The sequence below is a fragment of the Perissodus microlepis genome, chromosome 18 (assembly GCF_051167445.1).
Source record: "Perissodus microlepis isolate ML-2025 ecotype Zambia chromosome 18, ASM5116744v1, whole genome shotgun sequence".
In the NCBI taxonomy this organism is placed as follows: Eukaryota; Metazoa; Chordata; class Actinopteri; order Cichliformes; family Cichlidae; genus Perissodus; species Perissodus microlepis.
Window position 1 is genome coordinate 18178660 of NC_140478.1, and position 24726 is coordinate 18203385.

Here is a 24726-nt window from a genome sequence, read left to right on the forward strand (position 1 = left end):
ACTGTTAAAAAAAAAGTTTACTGTATGAGTTGTCTTTTGTGGTAAATTCTTGTCTGTCATAAAGAAGATTCTATGTTTATAAATTTGAATGAAGTTAAGCTTTCTGCCCATACATAATGCATCTGTAAAGCTTGAATAGAATCTATATTTGCTGCATATACACTCACCAACTACTTTATTTGGTGCACCTGTTTAGCTGTTCATTAACAAATATATAATCAGGTGGCAGTTACTAAGTGCATTTAGACGTGTATAGACATGACCAAAACAACCTGCTGAAGTTCAAACCCAGTGTCAGAATGAGGAAGATAAATGACTTAAATTACTTTGAATGCGTCATAGTTGTTTTTGTCAGATGGGCTGCTCTGACTGTTTTGGAAACTGCTGATCTGCTGAGATTTTCCCGCACAACCGTCACTGGTGTTTACAAAGAAACTTCAAAATGCCTCAGGTCAAAGATAAATGGGTAAATGGCTTTGAGCAGAGGAACGGCAACAGTAATTCATATAACCACTTGTTACAAGGTATGCAGAAGAGCATCTCTGAATACACAGTGCATCAAAGCTTGGAGCAGATGGGCAACAGCAGCCACTCCTTTCAGGTAAGAACAGGAAACTGAAGCTATAATCACATGGTTCACTAAAACTGGACAATAAAAGATTGGAAAAACAAATAAAATATCCATGTGGTGTGACATCTCAAATGTTGTTTAACTATGAAAAAATATCATTTTGAGTCACACAGCATCATTATTAAAATGTCCTAATATATTCTACCCAGTCCTCTGCAGTCAGTGAATGTGGATGCAGAGTATGGCTCAGGTAAAGTTTGTGTTAAGTGGTTCTTTTGTAATCTTTCTTCACCACTTTGATGTCCATGTTGGCATGTTGTATCCCATCATGGACATTAATTTCTCCCTACCCTCAGTGGCCATCTCAATTAATTCTTTTAGAACACAGTTATACCTTGAATGGAGCTTTCATCTCCAGCTTGTGTGTGTGTGTGTGTGTGTGTGTGTGTGTGTGTGTGTGTGTGTGTGTGTGTGTGTGTGTGTGTGTGTGTGTGAGAGAGAGAGAGAATTCATGTGAGAAAATAGAAGAGCTAGTGGCACCCAAGGCAACATTTTCACTGAGTGTAATTCTTTTGAGGATAATTTATTCCTGCCTTTAAGATGTGGAAAAAATGTTTCCTTTTCTGGGGGGCATGTGATATTGATTTCTAATTAAAAGCAGCATACTATTGCTGGAATTGGCAACTATTAACTTTTAAAGTGAATTTCACAGACTTTAAATGAAGCTAATACCACAAAATAACCACAGTGCTGGAACAATAAAGATTCTGATTTAACCTACTCACCCCCAAAAGTTTACAGCTTTGTGCAAGGAAACAAGGATGGAAATTAGGACTTAAAGAAGTTAACCACTTCTTAGAAAGTCTGGCTGGCTGAAAGTACTGATCACCAAATTGTATGTGCACAAGCTGTGCCACCTTTGTTTTGTCTACAAGCAGAACATCATGACAGGCACCAACCACCTTGCAGCTGCATCTCAGTGCAGAAGCTTCAAGAATGCAGGTGCTGAACACCACCACGTGGTCATCAGTTGACAGCTCAGCACCTCTCTTCACCTGAGCGTCCAGAACATATGGCCGCAGATCTGATGATACAATTACTAAATCAATCATCGACTTGCGGCCTAGGGTGTCTCGTGCCACGGGCACTAATGGACACCCTTATGTTCAAATATGGTGTTTGTTATGGGCAAACTGTGGTTTGTACAAAAGTCTCTGAGTAAGATGATAGAGTCCCCAGGTGGAGCACCTACAAGCATGAGCCAGGCCCAGGGAGGGTGCCCAAGGAGGATGCCAATGACCGAGAGTATGATGGGCGGTCCTTAGTCAATAGAGCCCGACCTGGCACATCCCGAAAAAGGGACACTGGCTCAACCTCTTGTATGCCCACCACCTGCAGGAGGTGCTGTATGGATCAGGTGCAGTGTGTGCTGGCTGGAGATGTAACATATAATATAATTCTAATAATAATGGCCCAACATATTGCTCCAAAACTGTTAGCACCCCCTTACTGCAATTCTATATTTCCTTTGCGGTCTCTGGACCTAACCACCTGATGCGTCATCTGCCTCAGTATAGTCTACTCACATGTTTTTTTCACTTCCTGCAAGATTTTTTTTTTCTTTTACACTGAGAAATTATTTTTTGCAGGTGGGAGGATTCTCAGCTTTAGTGACCAGTGCCCCCTTTGCCCCCTTGAGGATGGACCCACCGTATTGACGTCATTGATTGGCGCAGTTTTGAGGACTGGCGCTGCAGCCTGTTGTAGTGAATGAAGCTGGTCTCGTTTCACTGACTACTCATTTCCAGCTGGTGTGATAACGCACAAGGTAAGACGAAATGTATTGTAATTAGCTCAAACGAAAGACAAAATTCTCAGAAATGTAAGTCTAAATTGTGACAATGTTGACTTCCATTTGTTATGAAAACCACCAAACCTGTAAAAGTTTATTTGCAACTGGTTGACCTGCGGGGCTGGGAGACAGGCGCTGAACGATCTTTAGATGCTCTTTGAATAGCATTTGAATAGCATGCAAAAGTTTAAGTGAAACTGAAAAATGGTGAAATTCATACAGAAAGACTGGATGATTTTTCATCACTAATATCACAAAGATTCAGCTTTTCATCACTCGTTAGCGGTGCACTTTCCTTTTATCTGATTTCGGTTAGGACATGTTCCATTCCACCGCCGCCCTGCTTAGATAAGCGATAAAAACATGAATGGATATAATTCTACAGGCTACACTCCATTTAAACTTACCTAATTTACCCTAATTAACTACCCTTAGTGCTTCTAAATGATGCTATCCGTGTCTGTTCAAACCACCTGCCTTCTCTCTGAGAGAAGAAAAAGGGGGGAAGCATGGAGAAGTTTAACAGTGCAAACTTCTCTCTGTTCTTAGGTGAGTAAATGTGTGGGAGGTGATCGTTTGAAGTTCCCAAAAATCAGTGATAAACAACACGGGTTTGCGGTTTTGTGAGCTAATAAAGCGTGTATAACGGTGCGCCTCTGTGAGGTTTGCGCCTTTACGCACGGAGCTGGATTATAATTACTGCTTTTATCCGGCCGTGCCTCAGGCACATCTGTGATCTGTTAAGGACAGTAACTTGAGCAATACTTGAGCTGCAGGAGGCGCGTTATTTTGATGTACTTTGGATTTGATGAATCTCTGCTGATCCATCGCTAAATTTGTCTTTTCACGTGTTCCATCCGCTTGCAGTTTCACAAATGAAAGGTGCACACGCCAAATTATGTATTGACACTGCATTCATATTAAAATAATAATTAATGAATAGTTTATGGACATTAATTATTTTTTATTTTATTTTCGAATAACCTGATGTAAACCTTAAACGTTACACACTGTAGGTTTTTGTAGCACAACTGCCATCTAGCGTCAGACTGTTGTGCTTGACATGAACAGTAAACATCAGGATTGCATGAACACAACCACTATTATTATTGATGTAGATTGTTTTTAATTGCACATATTAAGGTTCGCAGAGAAAACCAGAGCAGTTCTGCAGTGTTGTTCACGGGTCTGTTGGAGGTGCGTTTTCCTGATACGACTTGTTTATTGACCCTGATTTGATCTATTGATTTAGACCTGTCGGTCACTATCTGATTTTGGTTGCTGAAGCAGAATGGATGCATGAAAAATGGGAGCGCTGATGATACTGGCAGCTTATACAGGCATGTAAATATACAGGTCCTCCAAATATTTTACGATGCTCAAAAGAATTACACAGCCATGCATTTTGTTATTGTTTTATTAGTCCCCTCTGACATAAGCTTATGAAATACATAATTCCATATGTGTATATGAAACAGCTTTTTTTTTCAGTTGAAGAACATTACATGTGTATAATTAACCTTACATTTATAATATAAATCACTGTCAATGTTTTAATGTGACAAAATTCAGCGTCTCTCTCTAGATTTATTCCATGTTACTGTTTAAGTTCCTTATTTACACATCCAATGTCATCATTTGTTTGAAATCTATCTACTTTACATCCAGATGTTTAATCAAAACATGTACTAATTATACCGATTGCTTGTTTTTCTTCTATGAGCTTTTTAAAACTTAAATAGTGAAATACTTCAAAATAGTAAAAAAAGTATTGAATATTTTTTAATTTTCAAATGAAATAATGAAAAATGTAAATAATCAGATGAATATAATGAGATAAAAAGTACATTAAGTATTAAGAGCTATGAAACTGCAATACCTCACATAATGGAATTACAGTAAATGTACCTGGATCCATTCCATCACTGGTGGTCTGTGGAGCTATATAGTAAATAGTCCAATGTGCTAAAAGCTCCCCTGTGTTGACATGGCTCTTTCTACCTGGGTCTGCTCTGAGCAGTTAGTGTAAGAGCTACTTTAAGGTAATGTGTAAAAACCATCTACTTATTGCATTGAAAGACTAAAATATTTGATGTGAAGTTCTACAAAAACATCACAGTTTTGGAAGTTTTTGATAAGACACAATCAGAAGGTCTGAAATTTCGCACATGCAATATGTGAGAACAGTTAACAGAAAAGTTTCTAAAATCTGTTTACAGATGGGGTTGTTAAATGAAGACATTGCATTCCACTCTAGCATACCGGCACCACTGGATATAACCGTGGCCGTGGTCTACTCTGTTTTTGGTGAGTTAAATCTAGTTTACAATACTATCAATGAGTTTTCTCTGAGTTCTGCTCAAGCTGAAATGAATGGCAGCATGAAGCAAGGCAGCATGAAGCAAGGCATCCTGCAGCGAAGCCTTGCAAGTACACTTTTACTTTTAACTGTGTTGCTGTGTGTTAAGCATTCCACTTCCACCTATATATACCCACACCCACTGTGTACTCATCCATCTGCATTTACTGTTTGTATTACAGATGTCATACATGGTGTGTGTGTGTTTTTTAAATATAGAACCAGTGATTTTGTCAGTATTAATGAAGATACTCTACATTTAATATTTTTAGAGAATCATCAGCAATTCTATGTATTTGTATATGTTGCTAGGTAAATATGATAAAGCAGTATCCAGTGTTTTGCCTGTAAGACAGTAGAAGTGTGAGTTTCGTATTATTCTGTAGAACCATAATACTTTGAAAGTTATATATACACTTTGTGGTCACTACTGTTCATGTGCTTGTTCGTGCATGTAGACATGATGAAGATGAACGGCTGAAATTCAAACCAACCATCAGAATGAGGAAGAAAGTTGTTTTAAATGGTTTTGAATGTCACATGGTTGTTGGTGCTGGACAGGCTAGTCTGAGTATTTCACAAACTGCTGATCTACTGGGACACAACCCACACAACCACCTCTATGGTTTATGGAGAATACATGGCATGTTGAACTATGAAGCAGATGGGCTACAGAAGCAGAAGACCGCACCGGGTGTCACTCCTGTCAGCTAAGAACAGGAACACTGCCTGATCTGATAAGTCTTGCTTTCCACTGCAACATTCAGATGGCATGGATGGGTCACAATTTAACATAAAGAACATGAAAGCATGGATCCATCCTGGCTTGTATTAGATACTGGAGGTGGTGTAATGGGGTGGGAGATTTTGTTCTTGGGCCTCTCAGTACCAACTGGCCATTGTGTAAACTTCACAGCCTACCTGAGTATTGTTGCCGACCATGTCCATCCCGTTATGAGCACATTTCCTGATGGCTGCTTTCAGGCGGATAAACTGCCATGTCAGAAAGCTCAGATCATGTCAAACTGGTTTCTTGAGACATGATCTGAGCTTTCTGTACTGAAATATCCTCCAATGCAATCAGATCTCAAACTAGTAGGGCACCTTTGGGATGTGATTGAATGGGAGGTTTGAGCACATCATGCTGGTGCTTCGTTGTGGTACACTTTATCTAGTACACTTTGTGTTGTGTTTGTATTAATGCACTTTATGTATTTACTTTATTATGTGGCTTTATGTTTTTTGGACAGATATAAAAGTCATATCTAATGTATTCTAGGCAAAAAGCATAATATCCAATACGTTTGTCTTGTTTTAAACGGACAGCGAATTTGATGAAGCAATTTCTGAAAAGTCAAAACAAAATCCCTCCCATTGTCACCATCCCATCAGTATTTTATTCATATTCAGGGTTTTTGTTCTGGTTTATTTTTGCAGGAGTATGTTCACTATTTGGCAACAGCACACTGTTGTACATCTCTTACAAGAAAAAGAACGTCCTGAAACCCGCTGAGTACTTCATCATCAACCTTGCTGTCAGTGACTTGGGCCTGACTCTGTCCCTCTACCCCATGGCGATAACTTCAAGTTTCTACCACAGGTACAAAACTTGGCGCCTACTCCTTCTCAATCATTGATCTTTGAGCTATGTCTTTGCTTTGAGCTGTCCTCTTTCTCACGCCCTCCCACACAGGTGGCTGTATGGGAAAACAGTGTGCTCCGTATACGCATTTTGTGGCATGTTGTTTGGCATCTGCAGTCTGACCACTCTAACCCTGCTAAGCATGGTGTGCTTTGTGAAAGTATGTTATCCGCTCTATGGTAAGTCTTCAAAAAGGCTGTTTTTGCTCAGTGAAACGACACGGGATTAACTACCCTATCCCCAAGTGGCTGATTGTTGATTTATCTGTGGAAGGAAATGAGCCCTCTGTAAAGCACTGCACATTAGCTTTTCTTTGTTAAGTGACAAGTCAAAGGGCTGTGCTCAATAAGTACTGCTTGTGATGTTGGTTAACACTGTGCAACTGGGTTTTCTATTTGGTCCCCATCCCAAAAAAGTGCATTTCTTTCAGTGCCTTAAAAAAAAGTAGGACAATTTAGTTGCTGGGACAAAAGTAATTTTAAAGTATGAGCCTACAAATAGAGATAGTCACATTAATTGCTTTAAAATTGTAATATTTAACCTTGCATATTTAAATAAGTGCTTATTTTATTTTCAGTCACTGACAGACATAATATCTGCGTAGTATACAAGGCTGACGTAACATCACTCGTCATTTGATGAACTTAGATTGCTTTAGAGGGCTCATCTTTTGTCTTCTGCTGCAGCTTAATGAGGCCTCGAGTCACCTAACCTCTTTATGTTCTACCTGAGCTCCTGTGGAAATTAGCAGTCTGTATAATTACCCAATGTACTTTTACTACTCCAGTGAAACTGGTACAGCCTACTTATCACCAAACTAAAATAAAAAAAGACCTGTAAAATGCTGTGGATATGCACAGAGCCTTCTCTGGGGACTGAGCTCTCTCTGAAAAATGTTTAACCATTTTCACTTCTTAAGAAACAGGTCATTGCCAATGAATGAGAATAGGCATAATTAGCCTCCTGGAAGGAGAACTGGCTTTCCTGTGAGGCGCTCTTTCAGCAGACTGGCTTACAAGCCTGTGTAGAGATTGCAAAAATTTGAACTTCTTCAGGTTACCTTATGTTATCTTTTAACAGTAGTCCCATCACTGTCTGTCAGTTGCAGAATGCAAAGGAATGCAACATAATAAAAACACCTTTCTTGGAAGTCCAAAAAAGCCATTGGGAAAAACTAAACACTTGTGAATTCAGATGCACTTCTTCAGCACTATGCTGTATATTAACTAGATTATGGAGTATAAGCATCTTAGAGCACACAGAATAGTTTTCACATGGTAAAGCATCATTTACCATGCCATCATTTAAAGTATAAAAATGCACTGATCCACAAATGGAGTTGTGTGTCAGTGAAATAAATAATAACTCACATTCACCTTCATATCATAAAATATTAACACAGTCTGTTTTTACAGGAAACAGGTTTAACTCTGTTCATGGCCGTCTGCTTATTGCCTGTGCTTGGGTCTACGCCCTGCTGTTTGCATGCTCCCCACTGGCCCACTGGGGGGAGTATGGACCAGAGCCTTACGGCACTGCCTGTTGCATTGACTGGCGCCTGTCCAATCAACTCAGCACAGCACGATCTTACACTGTGGCACTGTTCATCTTCTGCTACATCCTTCCATGCTGTGCTATCTTAGCATCTTACACAGGAATCCTGGTCGCAGTGCATGCATCTCGCAGAACTATGGAGCAACATGCATTGAGGCCGACTCACATGAGCAGCATCCAGATAGTTATTGTTAAGGTGGGTTAAGGTAAACTTCACTTAAACACTTCTGTGGACTGCTTTACCATGTTCTCCCCATAATGTGCTACATGTGTGTTTATGTGTTTAAATATGTTATATTGAATGATTATACAGTACTCGCCAATCACTAAGTAATAAGAAAAAATTAAAGATTTAGTCAATTTATTCATACCTGCAGTTTTTTTTCACCTGCACTTTCAACTTTAAATTAAAGTGCTGGAAGACAAAAAAAAAAACTTGCATAGTGTGATCACCCAGTTATTGGTGGAAAGGCCAGGGTTTATGGGTAGCTTATAAAAACACTGCCTTAGAGAGAAGAGTCCTGTTTAGAGTTCCTCGCCTCGATTTGTTGTAGAAATTGACAGTGACCTCAATATATCCCCCTCATGATGCAGTTTCTCATTAAGAGAGAAGTTCTGGTTTCACTGTGATGGATACTGCTGCCTTTGCTGATTAATCATCATATTCTCTTCTCTGTAAGAACTGAGATTCATTTTTAAAAAAAAAAAAAAACTCATCATGAGGAGTGAGAAGAATGCTTTTTAAATCTTTGTGGCCTCTGCATGTTCTCTTTTAAATACAAACTGTTCATGTGGGGGTATAGTGGTAGATCTCCTCACCCAGCTTTTTTCTTTAAATTTGTTTTTTGTTTTTTCCCACCACAGTCTAGAGAGAATGTGTCAAAAACACAAAATTAAATACAATGCAGTGATTGCACAGGCTAACAAAAACACATGGGAGAAAATCTCAAAATGTAAGTGTATCTTCATTTTCTTCCAAGGACACCATTATTCAAATTTGTCTTTACAACAAATAGCCGTTTGTTTCCAGTGCTGTGAAATAGTATTTGCTCTCTTCATGATTTTGTAGGTTTCTTTTTTAAATATTATATTTGTCATACTTAGTGTCATGAAACCAGCTGTGTGCAGGCAGGAGAGGACCCAGAAGCAGACTCACGGAAATGGGACGTAACTCAAAAAACTGCTTTATTTACAGAAAGGGGAAATAAACAATACAAAACTAAACTGAGAAGAACTAGTTAGCTAAACACTCGGGAAACACACAGAGAATTCCACACAACCATGAGGGAGGACGCGACACGGAACTGAGGGAAATGCTGACATACACAGAAGGATAACGAGGGATGTGGGCGAACACGGGTAACACAGCTGACACTGATAATCATAACAAGACAGGGCAAGAGCAAACACAACATGACGTACACTGACGGGAGACTATCAAAGTAAAACAGGAAGTACAAGGAGACGCAGACTGGAGGGGGGGAGAGAACATTGAGGAGCACGAGGGAGAGCACAGACTTGACAGGCTGGGGAAACACACAAGGAGGGGAAACAAGGCACAAGAACTCAGATACACAGAGGGAGACACAGGGGGTAAATAAGGGGAAATCTAATAAACCATACTGTACAGAATAACATAGGAACCATAGGATACAAGAGAACTCAAAAATAACACAGAATTATCAAAAAAAGGCCCAGGACCATGACGCTTAGATGTTCTAGATCATCAACCAGATTTTAATACAGAAAAAATACAAAATGCATTTTTTTTTAAATAAATGGTTTCATTTATTAAAGGAAGAAAGCTATCCAAATGTACCTTGTCATGTGCGAAAAAGTAATTGTTCCCTAAACCTAGTAAGTACTGTATCTGTGCCACCCTTGTCAGCAATTAGCCTTTTGGCGTCACTGTGAAGCAATCTTCTTTGCAAAACTGTTTTAATTCAGGTGGGATTTCAAGCATGAACAGCCTGCTTAAGGTCATGCTAAAGCATCCAAGTCTGACATTGACTAGGCCACTCCAAAACCTTCAGAGGTGGACTTGCTGTTTTGGATCATTGTCCTGCTGCATAAGCCAAGTGTGCTTAAGATGGCTGGACATTCTCCTTCATGATTTTCTGGTATAGAGTAGAATTCATGGTTCCATCTATTTCAACAAATCATCCAGGTCCAGGAAAACAGCCACAGATCATCACACTACCACCACCACCACCACCATATTTTACTGTTGTTACTATCTTCCTTTTCTGACATGCTGTGTTACTCTTATGCAGTAATACGACTCAAACCTTCAAGAAAGCTTAGCTTTTGTCTCATCAGCCCACAGTCCAGTTTTCCCTAAAGTCTTGGGGACCAACGAGATGTTTGTTGGCAAATATGAGACGAGTCTTTCTGTTCTTTTTGGTCAGTAGTGGTTTTAAACTTGGAACTATCCCATTGATGCCATTTTTGCCCAGTATCTTTCTAATTGTTAAATCATGAACTTTGTAACCCTTTCAGGATCTTTTAGCCTGCTTCACTTTGTCACACATATTATATTTAAGTGATACAACCTGTATTTAAGCGATTTCTTCATTCAGTAGTCTGACATAAGGTAATGTCTTTCAGATAGTTGGGAAAGTTGACAAGTTTTACAGTTGTGTTTGTTTGTTTTTTATTAATTGGATTTGGTGAAAAGAAATGTTGAATTACACTTTCTGTGTTCTTTCTCCTGCTAGCTGAGTGTGGCTGTCTGCATTGGTTTCTTTGCGGCATGGAGTCCATATGCTGTCGTATCCATGTGGGCTGCCTTCGGACACGTCGAAAACATCCCTCCCATGGCATTTGCCATGCCAGCCATGTTTGCAAAGTCCTCCACCATCTACAACCCGATCATCTACCTGATGCTAAGACCAAACTTCCGCAGGATGGTATGCAGCAATCTGGGTGCACTATGCCAGGTCTCTATGAAGGGCTGCATCTGCAGCCAGTGCCAAGTAAAGTGCTGCTTAAAGCCAAAGATCAGGGTGAGACTTCGTGCAGTCCACAGACAGACCATTCACTTTGCTTCATCCAACTCCCCTGCTCAACCACCAATAGTGACATTAAAGGGTCAGAGCTGTGAGAAGGGCAAGGATGTGTTTGAGTGCTTCAAACACAGCCCTCAAATATTTGGTGTCACTAAGCCAGCTGCCAGTAGAGAGTTATCACATGATCGAGACATTCCAGTTCCTCTAACGCACGTGCAGGACGCAAAAAGTGAGTGCCGAAAAGAGAAATCCCTTATAGCCACCTCATGGGGGAAAAGAACTTTAGAAATGGATAATTTCTGTATCAATTTGGAGATGGTTCAAAGGCATGCAAAAGTGGCCTGGCCCTGATATTTGTTTAGATTTGTGAGCGTATTCACGAACTGTATCAATATTTTCAGGCATTAATGATACATACCTGAAGTGTTTGAGCAACAACCATGTCATATATTTATTTATTTATTTATGTTTCTTTAACTTCTCTTCCTATTCATGAAAAATGTGCCAAGTTGCATGGCTCAGATGACTTTCTTGGGGGGTTTCCACCAACTGAAATAACTTCCCAGGGAAATTTATTAGTTTCAGATACTTTGAAGGTATTCATTCAATAGCGATGCACTTTTTAGGTGTTGCTCTGGGTTTCAGTGCAGCTAAATATGTAAAATGCATTAAAATATTCCTCCACCTCAAACACTCTTCCAAGCACTGATGGAAAAAACACGCCTACATTTCGATTCCACATTGGCTAGGTCAGACGAGTGGAGTCTCTCTGTAAATGTTCAAAATCATCATTAATTCATTTCTATTTTCTAGGCTTTACATATCTAGGATTTGTTGTTCATATTTGACTATTCTTCTGGCTAACAGTGCCCTCCAGTTAAAGGTGAAATTATGCACTCTAAGAGAAGTGCTATGCAAATAGCTGCCAGCCTTTTACTATTAAAATATTAGTCATTTGTTCCAGGTAGAAGAAAAACTTTAGTTTGACCTTTGGAGATTCAGCATGTATGACACGTCCAACTTATGACTTTAGCATGTTTGGGAGGCATTTATTATATTATACTACGTATCATTATCCCATAGCAATATTGAGTTAAGCTATTTATAATCATGGCTTTGTGTATAAAAGGTATTTTGTGATTTGCAAGGTAATTGTTTTTCCTTTGATTATTTATCACAGCAGCACACCCCTGTATATAGATAGAAACTGAGAGTCAGCACTTCCTTTACTGTAACATTACAAACAGTGTTTACACTGACCACTTGCAGGTACTGTAATAGTTGATGGTGCTTTGTGAATTATCTATGTATGTGATCTAGAAAATGAAATATTTGTGCATAATACTGTTTTTAGGTTATTATACAGTCTATCTCAATAACACAAACTTTAAATCAGTGTGAGTAGCGAATACTCAATACTCAATATTTTATGCAACAATATTTTTTTTTACTTGTATATACTCATGAGCCACTTCATTAGGTGTATATGTATTCAACTGCTCTGTCATGCAAATACCCAATAAGCCAGCTACATGGCAGCTATTCAATACATGGTCAAGTCAACCTGCTGAAGTTTAAACTGAGCTTGAGAATAGGAGAGACAGGTGATTTAAATGTGTCATGGTAGAGATGGGTGCCATCTGTAGGGTTTACAGAGTATGGTCTGAAAAAGAGAAAGTATCCAGTGAGCCGCAGTCGTTTGGGTGAAAATGCCTTGTCAGAGGAGAATAGCTAGTCTGCTATGAGCTGACATTATGGAAACAGTGACTTAAATAACCTCTTGTTAAAACCAAGGTATGCAGAAGAGCATCTCTGAACACTGAAGCAGATGGGCGTATCATACTGTGTGTCACTCCAGCTAAGAACAGGAAACAGGCTACAATTCACACAGGCTCACCTAAATTAAAAAAAAAGAAAAACTTTGCATCCATTTATGAGCACAGTGAACCCATCTCCTGATGCACCATGTTAAAAAGCCCAGATCATCTCAAGCTGGTTTCTTGAACATGACAGTGAATTCACTGTATTCAAATAACCTCCATAATCACCAGATCCCAATCCAGTAGAGCACCTTTGGGGTGTGGTTGAATCTTTTCTGTAAAGGTAATGTGAATCTGAATCTGGACAGTTACTCAGGACCAAACAGACCATTTACATAAAGCTTCGTTTTTAGATTCATGGCTGATGTTCCTTTACACGAGGTCATCCAAGGAATCTACAACAACTTCATCTAAATAAAATATTGTTGTTGGGTTTTTTTTTGCTCCTTCCCATGTTTTTCTTTTATGTCCTGTGTACATAAGTACATAATCAGATAGTCTACGGACCCAGAGAGCACTATTTAAACATCATCAAATCTGAAACTAAACCTGCATTTGTATGTAATATAAGTATGTATATGTGCCTTTGTAGCTCAGAGCGTTATCCCTAAACCATCGACTTCAGGGACTGATGTTCTTTATCTAATAAACTCCCCATAGAAAAAAATTCTGATTTGCAAAAGTACACTAGCACCATGTCGGTAATTCATTAAAAAGTCCATCAAAACATGAGTTTGAATTTCTTTTGGCTTTTTATAGTCTGGATTGCTCAGTTCACTCAGAGATCACTCAGCTCCAATGATTTGACTCACAAGTTTTTATTGTTAAAAAAGTGACCTGTGTCTCACATCTCACCATGTATCCTGGCAGTTTGCCATGTAACTGGCTTATTGGGTATGACGGAAAAATAAACACACACTGGGGGCGATCGTGGCTCAAGAGTTGGCAGTTCGTCTTGTAATCGGAAGGTTGCCGGTTCGAGCCCCGGCTCCGACAGTCTCGGTCGTTGTGTCCTTGGGCAAGACACTTCACCCATTGCCTACTCAGAGGGCCCAGTGGCGCCAGTGTCCGGCAGCCTCGCCTCTGTCAGTGCGCCCCAGGGTGGCTGTGGCTACAATGTAGCTTGCCATCACCAGTGTGTGAATGGGTGGATGACTGGATGTGTAAAGCGCTTTGGGGTCCTTAGGGACTAGAAAAGCGCCATACAAATACAGGCCATTTACACAATATTTACTTGGAAGGAAAATGTGTTTTTCTGTGACATAAAGTATTGTGCAAAAGTCTCAAGCCACCTGTCAATTCTTTACATTTTGCTAGAAACAAGAGAACAGTGTAGAGCGATTTACTGAAACGTGCAAACATGGAAATACAGTATAGGAGGCAAAAACAGAGTTTATACAATTCTAATGATCTTAAAACCATGACTGAGATAGATTGCTGTAAACATCTCACTTGGTACATATTGATTTGAGCCACAAATTTTAAATTTGGACCCACTGATTTTCAACCCAGTTCTTGTGTTTCTTGTGTCATGCCTTTTCTCCCCATTCATCTGGTGTAAATGTGTATTTTTTAGGCATGCCACTTCAGTGTTTGTCCTCCATTTATCCAGTTTGCTCATATTTTTTTAAGGACAGACGCCACATCATACCGAGATGTAAGTTTTCAGCTAACTGCTCTTTGGAAATCCCCTTGTTGGTGCAAAAAACTATTTTATGCTTGTCTAACTGCTTTATCTTTGGTCTTTCTCACAGATCCAGCTAAAATGTGAAAAACAAGAATTTGTTTTTGCTGCTAGTAAAAAAAAGCACATGTGCCTAAAGATACAACTAAAAATAGTTTCTTTTCTAGGGTGTCTGTTATGTGTAGACACAACACTTGCTCGACCCTTGTGTTAGATGCATTTCTTATGCTTGAATTATTCATTCTGCAGCGTCAGGTGACTTAAAAAACAGGAAAAACATTCCTCTGAAAGTGGTCAGCTACAATGACTGAACTGAAAATGAGTGAAAAACAGCCCATGGCAAAAGAAACACATAATGAGACTTTCAGAAAGCCCGGAGAGCTATAGCTCAGGACAAATGTTTTCACGCACAATATGAAGAGTGGCTCAAGAATATTGCACAGTACTGCACTGGAGAACGACACACTTAAAAATTAAAGCCTGTTGCTGTTTTTAAACATATGATATAGTGACCGCTTGGGACTAGTTATCATAAACTAACTTCATAAACATATTTGTCAGAGGATAACAGCTGTAATGAATATGATGAAGAATCTGCTAAACTAAAAAAAAATATTCAAAGTTTGAAAAAAGGAGGGTTTTTTCATACATGCATGGAGTTCTTTTGTAATGCTGAAATGTAGTTTGCATGAAGATGAAGAAAAGACATTTGACATGCAGACCCTTCAATACTGTCTCTAACTATACACACACACACACTCTCTCTGTCTTTGGCAAGACGCTATAATTCTGACGGAGAGAAAGTAACGTTTCAATCCAAAATGCTTATTATGTTTGACTGAATCACTTCATTAACATTAAAAGAATTTAATCACCAGCTCACGCGTACTTTTGCTTTGCCGTCATCAGATTAATGGTAGCAGTTTGGCTTACTCGTGACAGCACACGTTTTCATTTGTATTTCATTGTTCCTTATGACTGCTGATGTTTTCAGCTTGTCACAGGCTCATTAGCCTTACCTGTTCTGTGATTGTAGTCATTATGTTTGTGTTGGACTGGAATAAATGTGTACCACACACCATTTGACAGTCCCTGTACATGAATTCATTATTCTGTTAATGTGCACAAACCCACTGGCTTCTTCATACCAACCAAAACCCAACAACCTCAAAACAGTTCATATTCAAATTTAAACCTTAGCCTGAAATGAATATTTAGAGACTTGTCACCATATAGAGCAATACAAAAATCCACAATTTTGAAATTTCATGAACCTGACCATGTTAATATCTTCTTAGCAGGCGAAGCTATAGCCATTTAAAAATGCAATTGCATCTTATAACTATTACAAAGGCATTCAATTTCATCGAAACAGTGTTTAGTAACTTGTCAAAGACTATTTCCTAAGAAAGTTTAAAGAAAACTTAATGACAGTTTTCTTTGCTCACAGAAAACTGACATTAAGCTCTATGTTTATCATTTTTGAAAAGCAGAAAAATGTATTTCAGATGAGGTGATAAGTTTTCAGTGTGTCCACCTCTACTAAAGTGATCCTTCAGGCTCAGAGCCATGAGCAGAGTTTATAATTGCGGCCACCGTAGATGATAAATCAATCAGAGAACATGAGACACGTCAGTTGCTGTAAGGTTTATCCCAGTGAGGAAGACGAATTGCAGATGTCTAGTATTTTCTGGATGACATCTACCTTTATGTTTCCGTCTAGAGCTCGGCAAAGCTTCCCAACTGTACACCCAATACAGCCCTCCTTCATTTTCCAGCGCTCCAGCATCTGGTGCACCATTTCTGGCAGACCATCACGATAGCAATCATGCTCTATGGTCTCTATATCCACATTGGTCAGACCCAAACGCCGCGCACAGCGCTTCCACTTGGTCCCAATGTTTTCTCTCAGCACGTCCAGGTGCTCCTCCATCACAGCATGGTCCTCTAACGGAATCACAAGATAAATATATTACAGAGGTGCCAGCGGCAACAGAATATGCTGCATCCAGCGAAAGAAAGAAAAGTTTTATGAGGAAGGAAATGCGATATGTTTGTTAGAACTCGAGGAAACACAAAATGCGTTTTGGTGAATACAGTACTGTGCAAAAGTCTTGAGCCACCACTCTTTTATTTGTATCTTGCCTCCAAGGAGCCAGGAGTCATTTTTAAAAAGTGGTCTTGATCAATAGTTCTCCAGGCTTTCTGACAGTCTTTCAAAGTTTTTCTTTGGACACTGGCTGCTTTTTCACAGATTTTCAGTGCATTCCTTGTACCCGACCGTTGTCAGAGGAATCTTTTTTCTTTAAATGAACCAGTGTTGTGTTTCCACATAGCTTATTTCAAATTTTATCTCTAGGTTCTTTGTTACTAGCAGTCTGTTCCAAAAACACATCATTTGTTCACATTTTCTCCAGTCGAATTGATGAAAAATGCCAACAAACAGTATTTCTGCACAAAAAGATGTTTCCTAAAGACCTATTCTCTAAACCTTTGGCATATCTTGGCATTATGTTCAGTGTAATTTAAGATATATTAGAGATAGAGATATATTAGAGCCATTCTCAATGAAGGGAAACCAGGAGACGAGGCTGAGGTATTCCAAATTACACAAGAACTTACTGGAAACCAGTGACAACGCTCTTATGGAGTGATGAATTCAAATGTAAAAGTTTTAGAACAAGTACCATCAGATTTTGATCTGCCATTCAATACCATCTGGAAAGCAACAGCTTAATTTGCAACAGCCTGATTTTTCAGCATGACAATGACCCCAAACACTGCATTACTGCAGTATAGGCCTACCTGGATAGAAAAACACTGTCATGGATTGAGGCAGTGTGGGATCATCTTGAGAACAGAAGAAAAGGCAGTAAACATCCAAAGAAGAGCTTTGAATGTACTTCGAGAACCCTGGAGAACTACTCCTGAAGACTACTGAAAGAAAGTTTCCCTAAAAGAAATCAGTCAGAAGAATAAAGATGGTAATACCAAATACTGACCTTGTACAAACTCTATTATTGCCGTATATACTGTATTTCCTTTGATGTTTGCACGTTTCAATAAATTTCTGCACCTATTTACCATTTTTTTCTAGCAAACCATGAAGAAATGAAGAGTGGTTGAAGACTTTTGCACAACACTGTAACACTATATGCAAAAATATTTCTTTGCTAATGGTCACATGTGACCGAAAACTATCTATCTCTGGGGCTTGGAAAGATCATCCAATAAAAATCAAAATCACAACAACGTGTTCAACTACAGCTCTAGTAAATTAAAAGTGCATTTGTGATCTTCAGGCATGAAAAGTTCATAAACAGACAGAAATGTTATGGTTTACCATATTTCTGAATGCCTTCTTTGATGGGAGAGTTAGTTGAGCTGTTAGCAGATACAGATGACAAGCTAAGAGAGGGGTCATAACCTCTGATGCTCATTGTGTTGTTGCTTCCAATCTGAATCCCGCTGGCATTCTGAATGTAAAGGGGTCCTGGTCAGAAAACAAAAACAAACACACGTAAACACAACTGATCCAAAAACAAGGAGATAACACAAAAAGCTGGGGACACCCCTCAGGGATTAGATTCAGAATTTCATCAAACACTTATGTTTTAATAGTACCCTGATCGTGCATCTGGCAACTCTTTGAAGTGGTCAAAAGATGTCCAGAGGTGAGGTCAGGGGCAGACGTATCAGACACTGGGTAAGTTGGCCAGGACTGCTGCCGGTCGAAGTGGGAGTGGGGATGTTGCTGGTTAAACGCTGACAGAGAGGGTGTGCTCGAAGATATAGGTAAGTGGAATGGAGTAGGTGTGGAAGAGGTCTCAAAGGCACCTGCAGAGGGACGATACCAAGGCTCTTCCTGGTTTGTGGGCCGCAACGGCTCAGCTTTTGTCCAGGAGAGTACAGAAGATTTTTCTTGTTCTGGTTGCCGTGCAGAGTGATCCGAAATGCTGACGTTGCTTTGCAGGAAAGGATTTGCGGTATGAAAGGAGTTGCCAGCATCGGAGTGGTTCTCACAGTTATAACTGCCGTGTTTGTGGTACTGAAGCTCCCGATCCAGCTTCTCCTGCAACTCTGAAGGGCTGTTACTTGCCTTAGCATCTGTCTGAAGATGCCCTGGACATTGTTCATATTGGTTGCCGTGCAGATCCTCGATACTGGCTTCAACTGGCACGGACACACTTCTGTCTGAACTTATCAACGGAGCGGGGCAATCTACAAGTTGAGGAGAGACAGTAAAACAATAAAGCTGCTCAAATGTTTTCAGGATTTCTAAACAGCATTAAATGTAGCACAGAATGCAAAGGAGGGGATCAGAAAATATACAACGCGTTTTTTTCTGACGACCGGGTTTACGAAGCACACTCACCTCCTGAAAAACTTTCAGGGCTCACTGATAAAGACTTCATCTTCTCAACAAGATCATCTGGGCCTTCGTATGAATTCTGCAATAATAAATAAATAAATTTTAAAAAACTAAAATTTTAATAACACTGTCATTAGGAAGATATGTTATACTATATATATAATGTTTGTTTTTATTAAAATACTGCTTAATGTCTGTGATTATTTAAAAAAAAAGATCACATATAGAAAATATTTATTCAACCTTCAGGTGAAGTAAATCTTCCTCTATAAGCGGTTCAAGGTTTTCCATGTAGAAAGGACGGAAGATGTTGTAGGCCTCTGCGAGACATTAAATAAGAGGAAAGAAAACTGACTCAACAAAACTCAACAAACAAAAGTGTTGCATTCACTTTATACACTCACTGGCCATTTTATTAGATACATCTGTTCGACTGCTCGTGAACACCAACAAGCAACTCGATGCATTTAGATGTGTAGACATGGTCAAAATGACCTGAAGTTCAGACTGAGGATGATTTAAGTGACTTTAAATCTAGTGTATTTGTTGGTGCCAAAGCGGCTGGTCTGTTTATTCCAGAAACTGCTGATCTACGGGAATTTTCATACACGACCAACTCTATGATTTACATATGAACATGATCTAAACAAAGAGAAAATATTGTTATTGTATTGTATACTATTGATACTAGACCTCAGAGGACAATGGACAGACTGCTTTGAGCTGACACGAAGGCAATAATTACTCAACAGCAAGATTAATTCACATAACCACTCATTACAGAAGAGCATCTTATCTGAGTCGAGTCTTGTGGCAGATGTGTTAGAGCAGCATAAGACCACAGACTGAGTTCACTGCACTCAAACTGCCAGATCTCAGTCAGACAGAGCATTTGTTGGATGTGGTGGAACAGGAGATTTGCATCTTGGATGTGCTGCTGACAAATCTGCAGCAACTGTGTGATCCTATCGTGTTGATATGGACCAAAATTTCTGGGAAATGTACCTAATGAGTGTACGTGGTTTCATCAATGAGTGCTATTTTGCTTATAATTCACAAATACAAAAAGGAAACCTTTAAAAGTCGGCCGTTCCTCAGGATTGCGATCCCAGCATCTTTTCATGAGCTGAATTATTTCAGAAGGTGTGTCTTCTGGAATAAGATCCTCTGCCGGTCGGTCACCATTACGAACACACTGGCTGATTTGGTCTTCACTCCTGGCATCTGGGCATAAAAAGATGCTTTCTTTAAATGCTGTATGCAGTGGATATGCTGCATCTGGTAATCTTTGGCATGTCATGATATCACAGCTCACTTGCATATGGCTCTTCCCCTGTGAGAATGACCCACACCACGATGGCAAAACTGTACACGTCAGACTTCTCAGTGGAGGGATTATGAATACTCTCCAGGTGCTCCGGGGCCATGTAGCTCAGTGTGCCAGCTCCTCTCACACCAGTCGATCGCCCCATACGGCTCTTCCTGCGAGATTCCTCCTTGGTGAGTTTACTCCACGTCTGGCAGGTGGCCAGACCAAGATCTGCAATCTACAAGAAATCCTTCACCATGACTGTGAATGCCAGCAGACAGAATCCTACATGTGTTATGACCCAGAGAGTGTAATGTACCTTGATGTGAAAATCCTTGTCCACTAAGATGTTTTCTGGCTTGATGTCCTTGTGTATGATACTCTTTTCTGTGAGGTACATCATTCCCTCCAAAATCTCTAGAATGATTCTTCCCTTGATAGATATCGGCACACTGACCTGAAGAACAGAGAGATTAAAGTGTAATAATGCTTCAGTTCATGATAAACTGACAACAGTGGAACTCTTTAAGGCTACACGCTATAGATGAAAACCACATAAGCTGTGTTTGTTACAGGTATTTATTGATTTAAGCCTACTAACGGTCTCCAGCATGTCCAGTAGGTTGCCTCTGGGGATGAGTTCCATGACAAGAGAGCAATCTCGATCCTCCATAATCACACCCAGCAACTTGACCACTCGCTCATGGTTCAGGCTCGCCATGATCTTTCCCTCCTCCAGTAGCGATTTTTTACTCTCCCTGGAAAATTTGTTAAATGTAATAAGAGAAAGCTTTTGCATAGGAAAACTGACAATGTGAGCATATTCTTACCGACTTCAATAACCCAATTCTGATATTTAAGCATGTGTGGGCGTGCAGTAACAGATAAGTAAGAAATATAGTCTTTAATTCTGTGTTTCTGTTACCATTTATAATCATACAGACAAGCCAGAGCAGTGATTCTGTTTCTAGTGCTACAGAAATACATTTATCATCTTATACTCATAAGGATTAAGATAAAGACAACATTTTTTAAAATTGTGTTAAACATTTTTTTTGGTATTTGGTGGAGCTGATTGAAAGTACTGAGGCAAGACTTTGGATTGGCATGTGCCTCACAGCGCATCTGAGATACAAACAATAAGCTGACAAGTAAAAATATCAGCAACAATTTTTATAATCACTGTTAATATTTTGTATTTATAAATACATAAATACAATTATAAATGCATTTTGTATTTATTTACATTCAGACTGTTATGGGGACAACGCACTACATTTGAAATTTTGTCTCAAAAAATAAAAAGTGAACAGATATTCTTCACAATTTTTAAAAAAACTAAATAGTCAATAATTAATAGAATAATTAATTCATGGGAAATAACTGTTTTGTTTTTGTACAGTCCAGGCATGTTTCACAAGAAATCTTATGGCCTTGGACCTAGTAGCTAATTTAGTCTGTGTTCTTAGTGCTAGACTGAGTATTATCCCTAATTTTAAAACTTTACCCTTTATAGGAACGAGTTTTCTTTAAATTCGTGTATATCCGGATATAAAAAACAGATGTTGGACTTCATCGGCATTCAGCTGAATCGACCTGTCTCTATTTCCTTGTGCAAAAGGGAAGTGGTAGTGTCCAAGGTAGTGTCCCTTTTCACAGCACACTACCTTGGTATAGACAACCGTAATAACGAGTACATTCAATTACATACGTGTGTATTCATTTGTATTATTATACTTTCTGCACGCTCTAAAAGTGTCTCGCTTGGTTGCGTGGAAAACTTCGCGGGACACATGATTCAAGTTATCGTTGGACGAAGGGGAATACCCTTGGGTAGCACATGCAGTAACATATTACAACAACTACAACAACAACTTACTCGTTGCGCAGACGTCCAGTGTACATAGTCTTTAACACCACCTGGCCCAGCGTCACATGATAACATAAGTAAACTTCTCCAAAACCTCCGTAATCCAGGGGTTCTTTTATAATGAGATCCGTCGACCTCATGTGAAGTGAGGACTCCGGCGCGGTGGCCATCCCTGGGAAGAATTCACAGTGTCACATCGGAAAAACCAAAAAACCTACAGCTCAAACAAAGCCGTGACAAAGCGCACAGGACACAGTTTAATGAGTGAATCGGCTAATCAACCATCCGTAACAATCACAACACTGTGACAGAGGTCAGCTAACAACACAGGCTATCCCAAAGTGTCGGCATCTTTAACTGACTTACTTCCATAACTTAATGAATTACTCAGGAAACAAAACTGTACGGGGAACACACCCATTCACTTCCAGTATCAAACAAAACAGTTACCGAAAATGTGCTGGAAAGGTCCAAGTAAAGCAGTTTATTTCTATTTCCGGGATTTCCTCGACGACCTACTTCAAAAATGAAACGCGCAAGATAAAAAGAAAAAAAAACTACAAACAGGCTTATAAATCGATGACAGAAACAATCCAGGGGTGCTAGTAGATTCAACTACTGTCGGAGATGCCTTTAACACAAAGCAGAAATACGGGATAAAATTATTAATCTTTGTGTGTGTTTACTTGTCTTATCTGTTGTGGTCACATTGTTTTTGCTTTTTCTTTTCTTTTCTTTTTTTTTGGGGGGGGGGGCAACATTCTGCAATTTTTGCCGATCGCTGTAAATCGTTGCGTGTGACGTTGGTGCCACCTAGTGGTGAAACTGTTTGCAGGAGAGGCCTGTTCATATTTCATGATGGTGACACTGATGAATCGCTCTAGCTGGATTTAAACGGCAGCTGTCATAGGAGGGAAAAAACGTTCTCATCGAATTAAAAAATTAAGATGTAAGCTAAGCTAAGTTAAGATGAGGACTTTGACGTTTTATTTTGTTTGTTTGCTTTTGTTTTTTTTTTAAATAATAACAACCCCCCCAAAAACAAGTTAATATGATGGAGTAATTAAAATGAAGCACTGACCGAAAAAAAAAAACCCAAGTTCATTGATAAATTGAATATTTATGCGAAACTAGAGCGGGAAACCACCTGAATTGTAGCCACTGACAATGTGGGCGATGTACTACAAGTAGGCCTACATTTTGGGCAGCCTATCTGTGAACGCCCACACTATAAATTCCTCCTTTTGCACACCAAAGCCACATCAAAGCAGTATCATATTTACCTGGCTCATATTGTCTCCATTTTATTGCCTTGCAAGTTCTTTTCTTCAACTTTTTTCTGTTAATTACATTTATTGGTGGTAATTTTCAGGTTATATGGCAGTTGAGGAGAAATGGAGTGCTCTTACCAACAATTAAAAGACAAAAACAAGCTGGTGAGTGAAATTACTGAATTCAAGCTTAAATTCCACCTACTTGTGACTGCTTGGAGATTCACATAGATGACCTTGTTTAGTGGCACAGTATCGGGGCAGTGTTCTCATTCAGTTTTGGCAGTTTACAAATGAGTCTAGGTCCAATAGTGTGTTGACTCTCTCTATAAACTCAACTTACTTTATGGCAAAACTACAAGAAGTGATAAAAATATCTGATGTTGTCTCCTGCCCAGTTTTCTTGTGAATCCAAGTAACATTTTAGATTGATTGATTACTATTAGAGTACATTCACCAGTGTGCAGAGCTCTTAAAAGCAATAAAACTAGGGGAAAAGTATACATACCCTCATGCATAAACCGGATGGGTGGACTGATAACCAGCTCGCATTACTCTGTGTAGTAAGTGCATCACGTCTCTGTCGCAGATGCTTTCCTCCCATTCAAGCTGTAGAGTAGAGGCTGGCAGTCACAAGCTGCCCCACATAGCAAAACAACGCATTACCAGGAAGTTAAGTGAACTGGTGTCTGCGGTGTAAATGTGCTGTCAATGTTGGGCAGTGGGTAGCAGCACTTCCTGTTGATGTCTTTATCACAGTAATTATCAGTAGAGATCTGACATATGCCATCATTTCTCTGTAATAGCAGCACTGTAGAGTCCCGAGCCTGTCGTTGGTTTCTCAGTGCCTCCTTCAGCAGTCACACTCTATTTCTGTTCAGACTGGTTAACTGCCAGAATGCATCTAGTTGATTATGTCTGCAGCATAGATTAAAGTTTTTTTTCTAACAAAACGTGCTTCATATGTTGTTTGAAAAATCATTTGGATAAACGCGATTTCTGGAAGAGCCTTTTCAAAGGAGTCAAAAATAAAAGTTGTGTTGTTGGTGGAGAGGGCATCCACACTGGCTGGTATGTAGGGGAAATCAGTAATATTTACTGATTTTTTAATAAATAAATCAGTAAATATTTTATAATTCACTTTGTTGCAATCAATGGTATTTTAGTTATTTCAACTTGTTAGAGAAAAGGAATAAAGTCAAGGTTCTCTTGGTTGAGGGTGATAAGTCACATTCTGTATCAGCTTACAGATTCTGTTTCCTGTTTGTCCTGCTTAAAAAGCCTTTCCACAGGTGCCATCATTCTGCTGGTGGTGGTGATGGCATCCAAACTGGGTCGTCTGTATGGAACAGAACAAACAACCTGTGGATACTTTGTGTTTTGCTTTGTTAGAAACAGCGATCTTCAGTGTTAT

The 24726-nt window shown here is 39.4% G+C and overlaps 2 protein-coding genes across 3 annotated transcripts; one reads left to right on the forward strand and one right to left on the reverse strand.

Annotated features, from left to right (window-relative positions):
* Nucleotides 1-2232: 2232 nt before the first annotated feature.
* Nucleotides 2233-12329, forward strand: opn7a (opsin 7, group member a). Its single transcript, XM_084912816.1, has 6 exons — nt 2233-2399; nt 4643-4730; nt 6220-6382; nt 6476-6603; nt 7840-8174; nt 10696-12329. Exons 2-6 carry the CDS (start codon nt 4643-4645, stop codon nt 11335-11337), a joined length of 1356 nt encoding a protein of 451 aa, XP_084768942.1. The 5' UTR covers nt 2233-2399; the 3' UTR covers nt 11338-12329.
* Nucleotides 12330-13604: 1275 nt separating this feature from the next.
* On the reverse strand, nt 13605-23751 carry ripk1l (receptor (TNFRSF)-interacting serine-threonine kinase 1, like). 2 transcript variants are annotated; one of them, XM_084912815.1, is made up of 11 exons: nt 22492-23751; nt 22051-22213; nt 20773-20929; nt 20491-20628; nt 20178-20409; nt 19937-20086; nt 19106-19182; nt 18866-18941; nt 18115-18711; nt 17918-17983; nt 13605-16437 (listed from the first exon to the last, which is right to left on the reverse strand). In XM_084912815.1, the coding sequence occupies exons 2-11, from the start codon at nt 22209-22211 to the stop codon at nt 16139-16141; spliced, it is 1953 nt and encodes a 650-aa protein (XP_084768941.1). In that variant the 5' UTR covers nt 22212-22213; nt 22492-23751; the 3' UTR covers nt 13605-16138. The 2 variants fall into 2 exon arrangements, with proteins under 2 accessions (XP_084768941.1, XP_084768940.1); XM_084912814.1 differs by having other exon boundaries at nt 17834-17983; nt 22492-23749.
* Nucleotides 23752-24726: the final 975 nt, after the last annotated feature.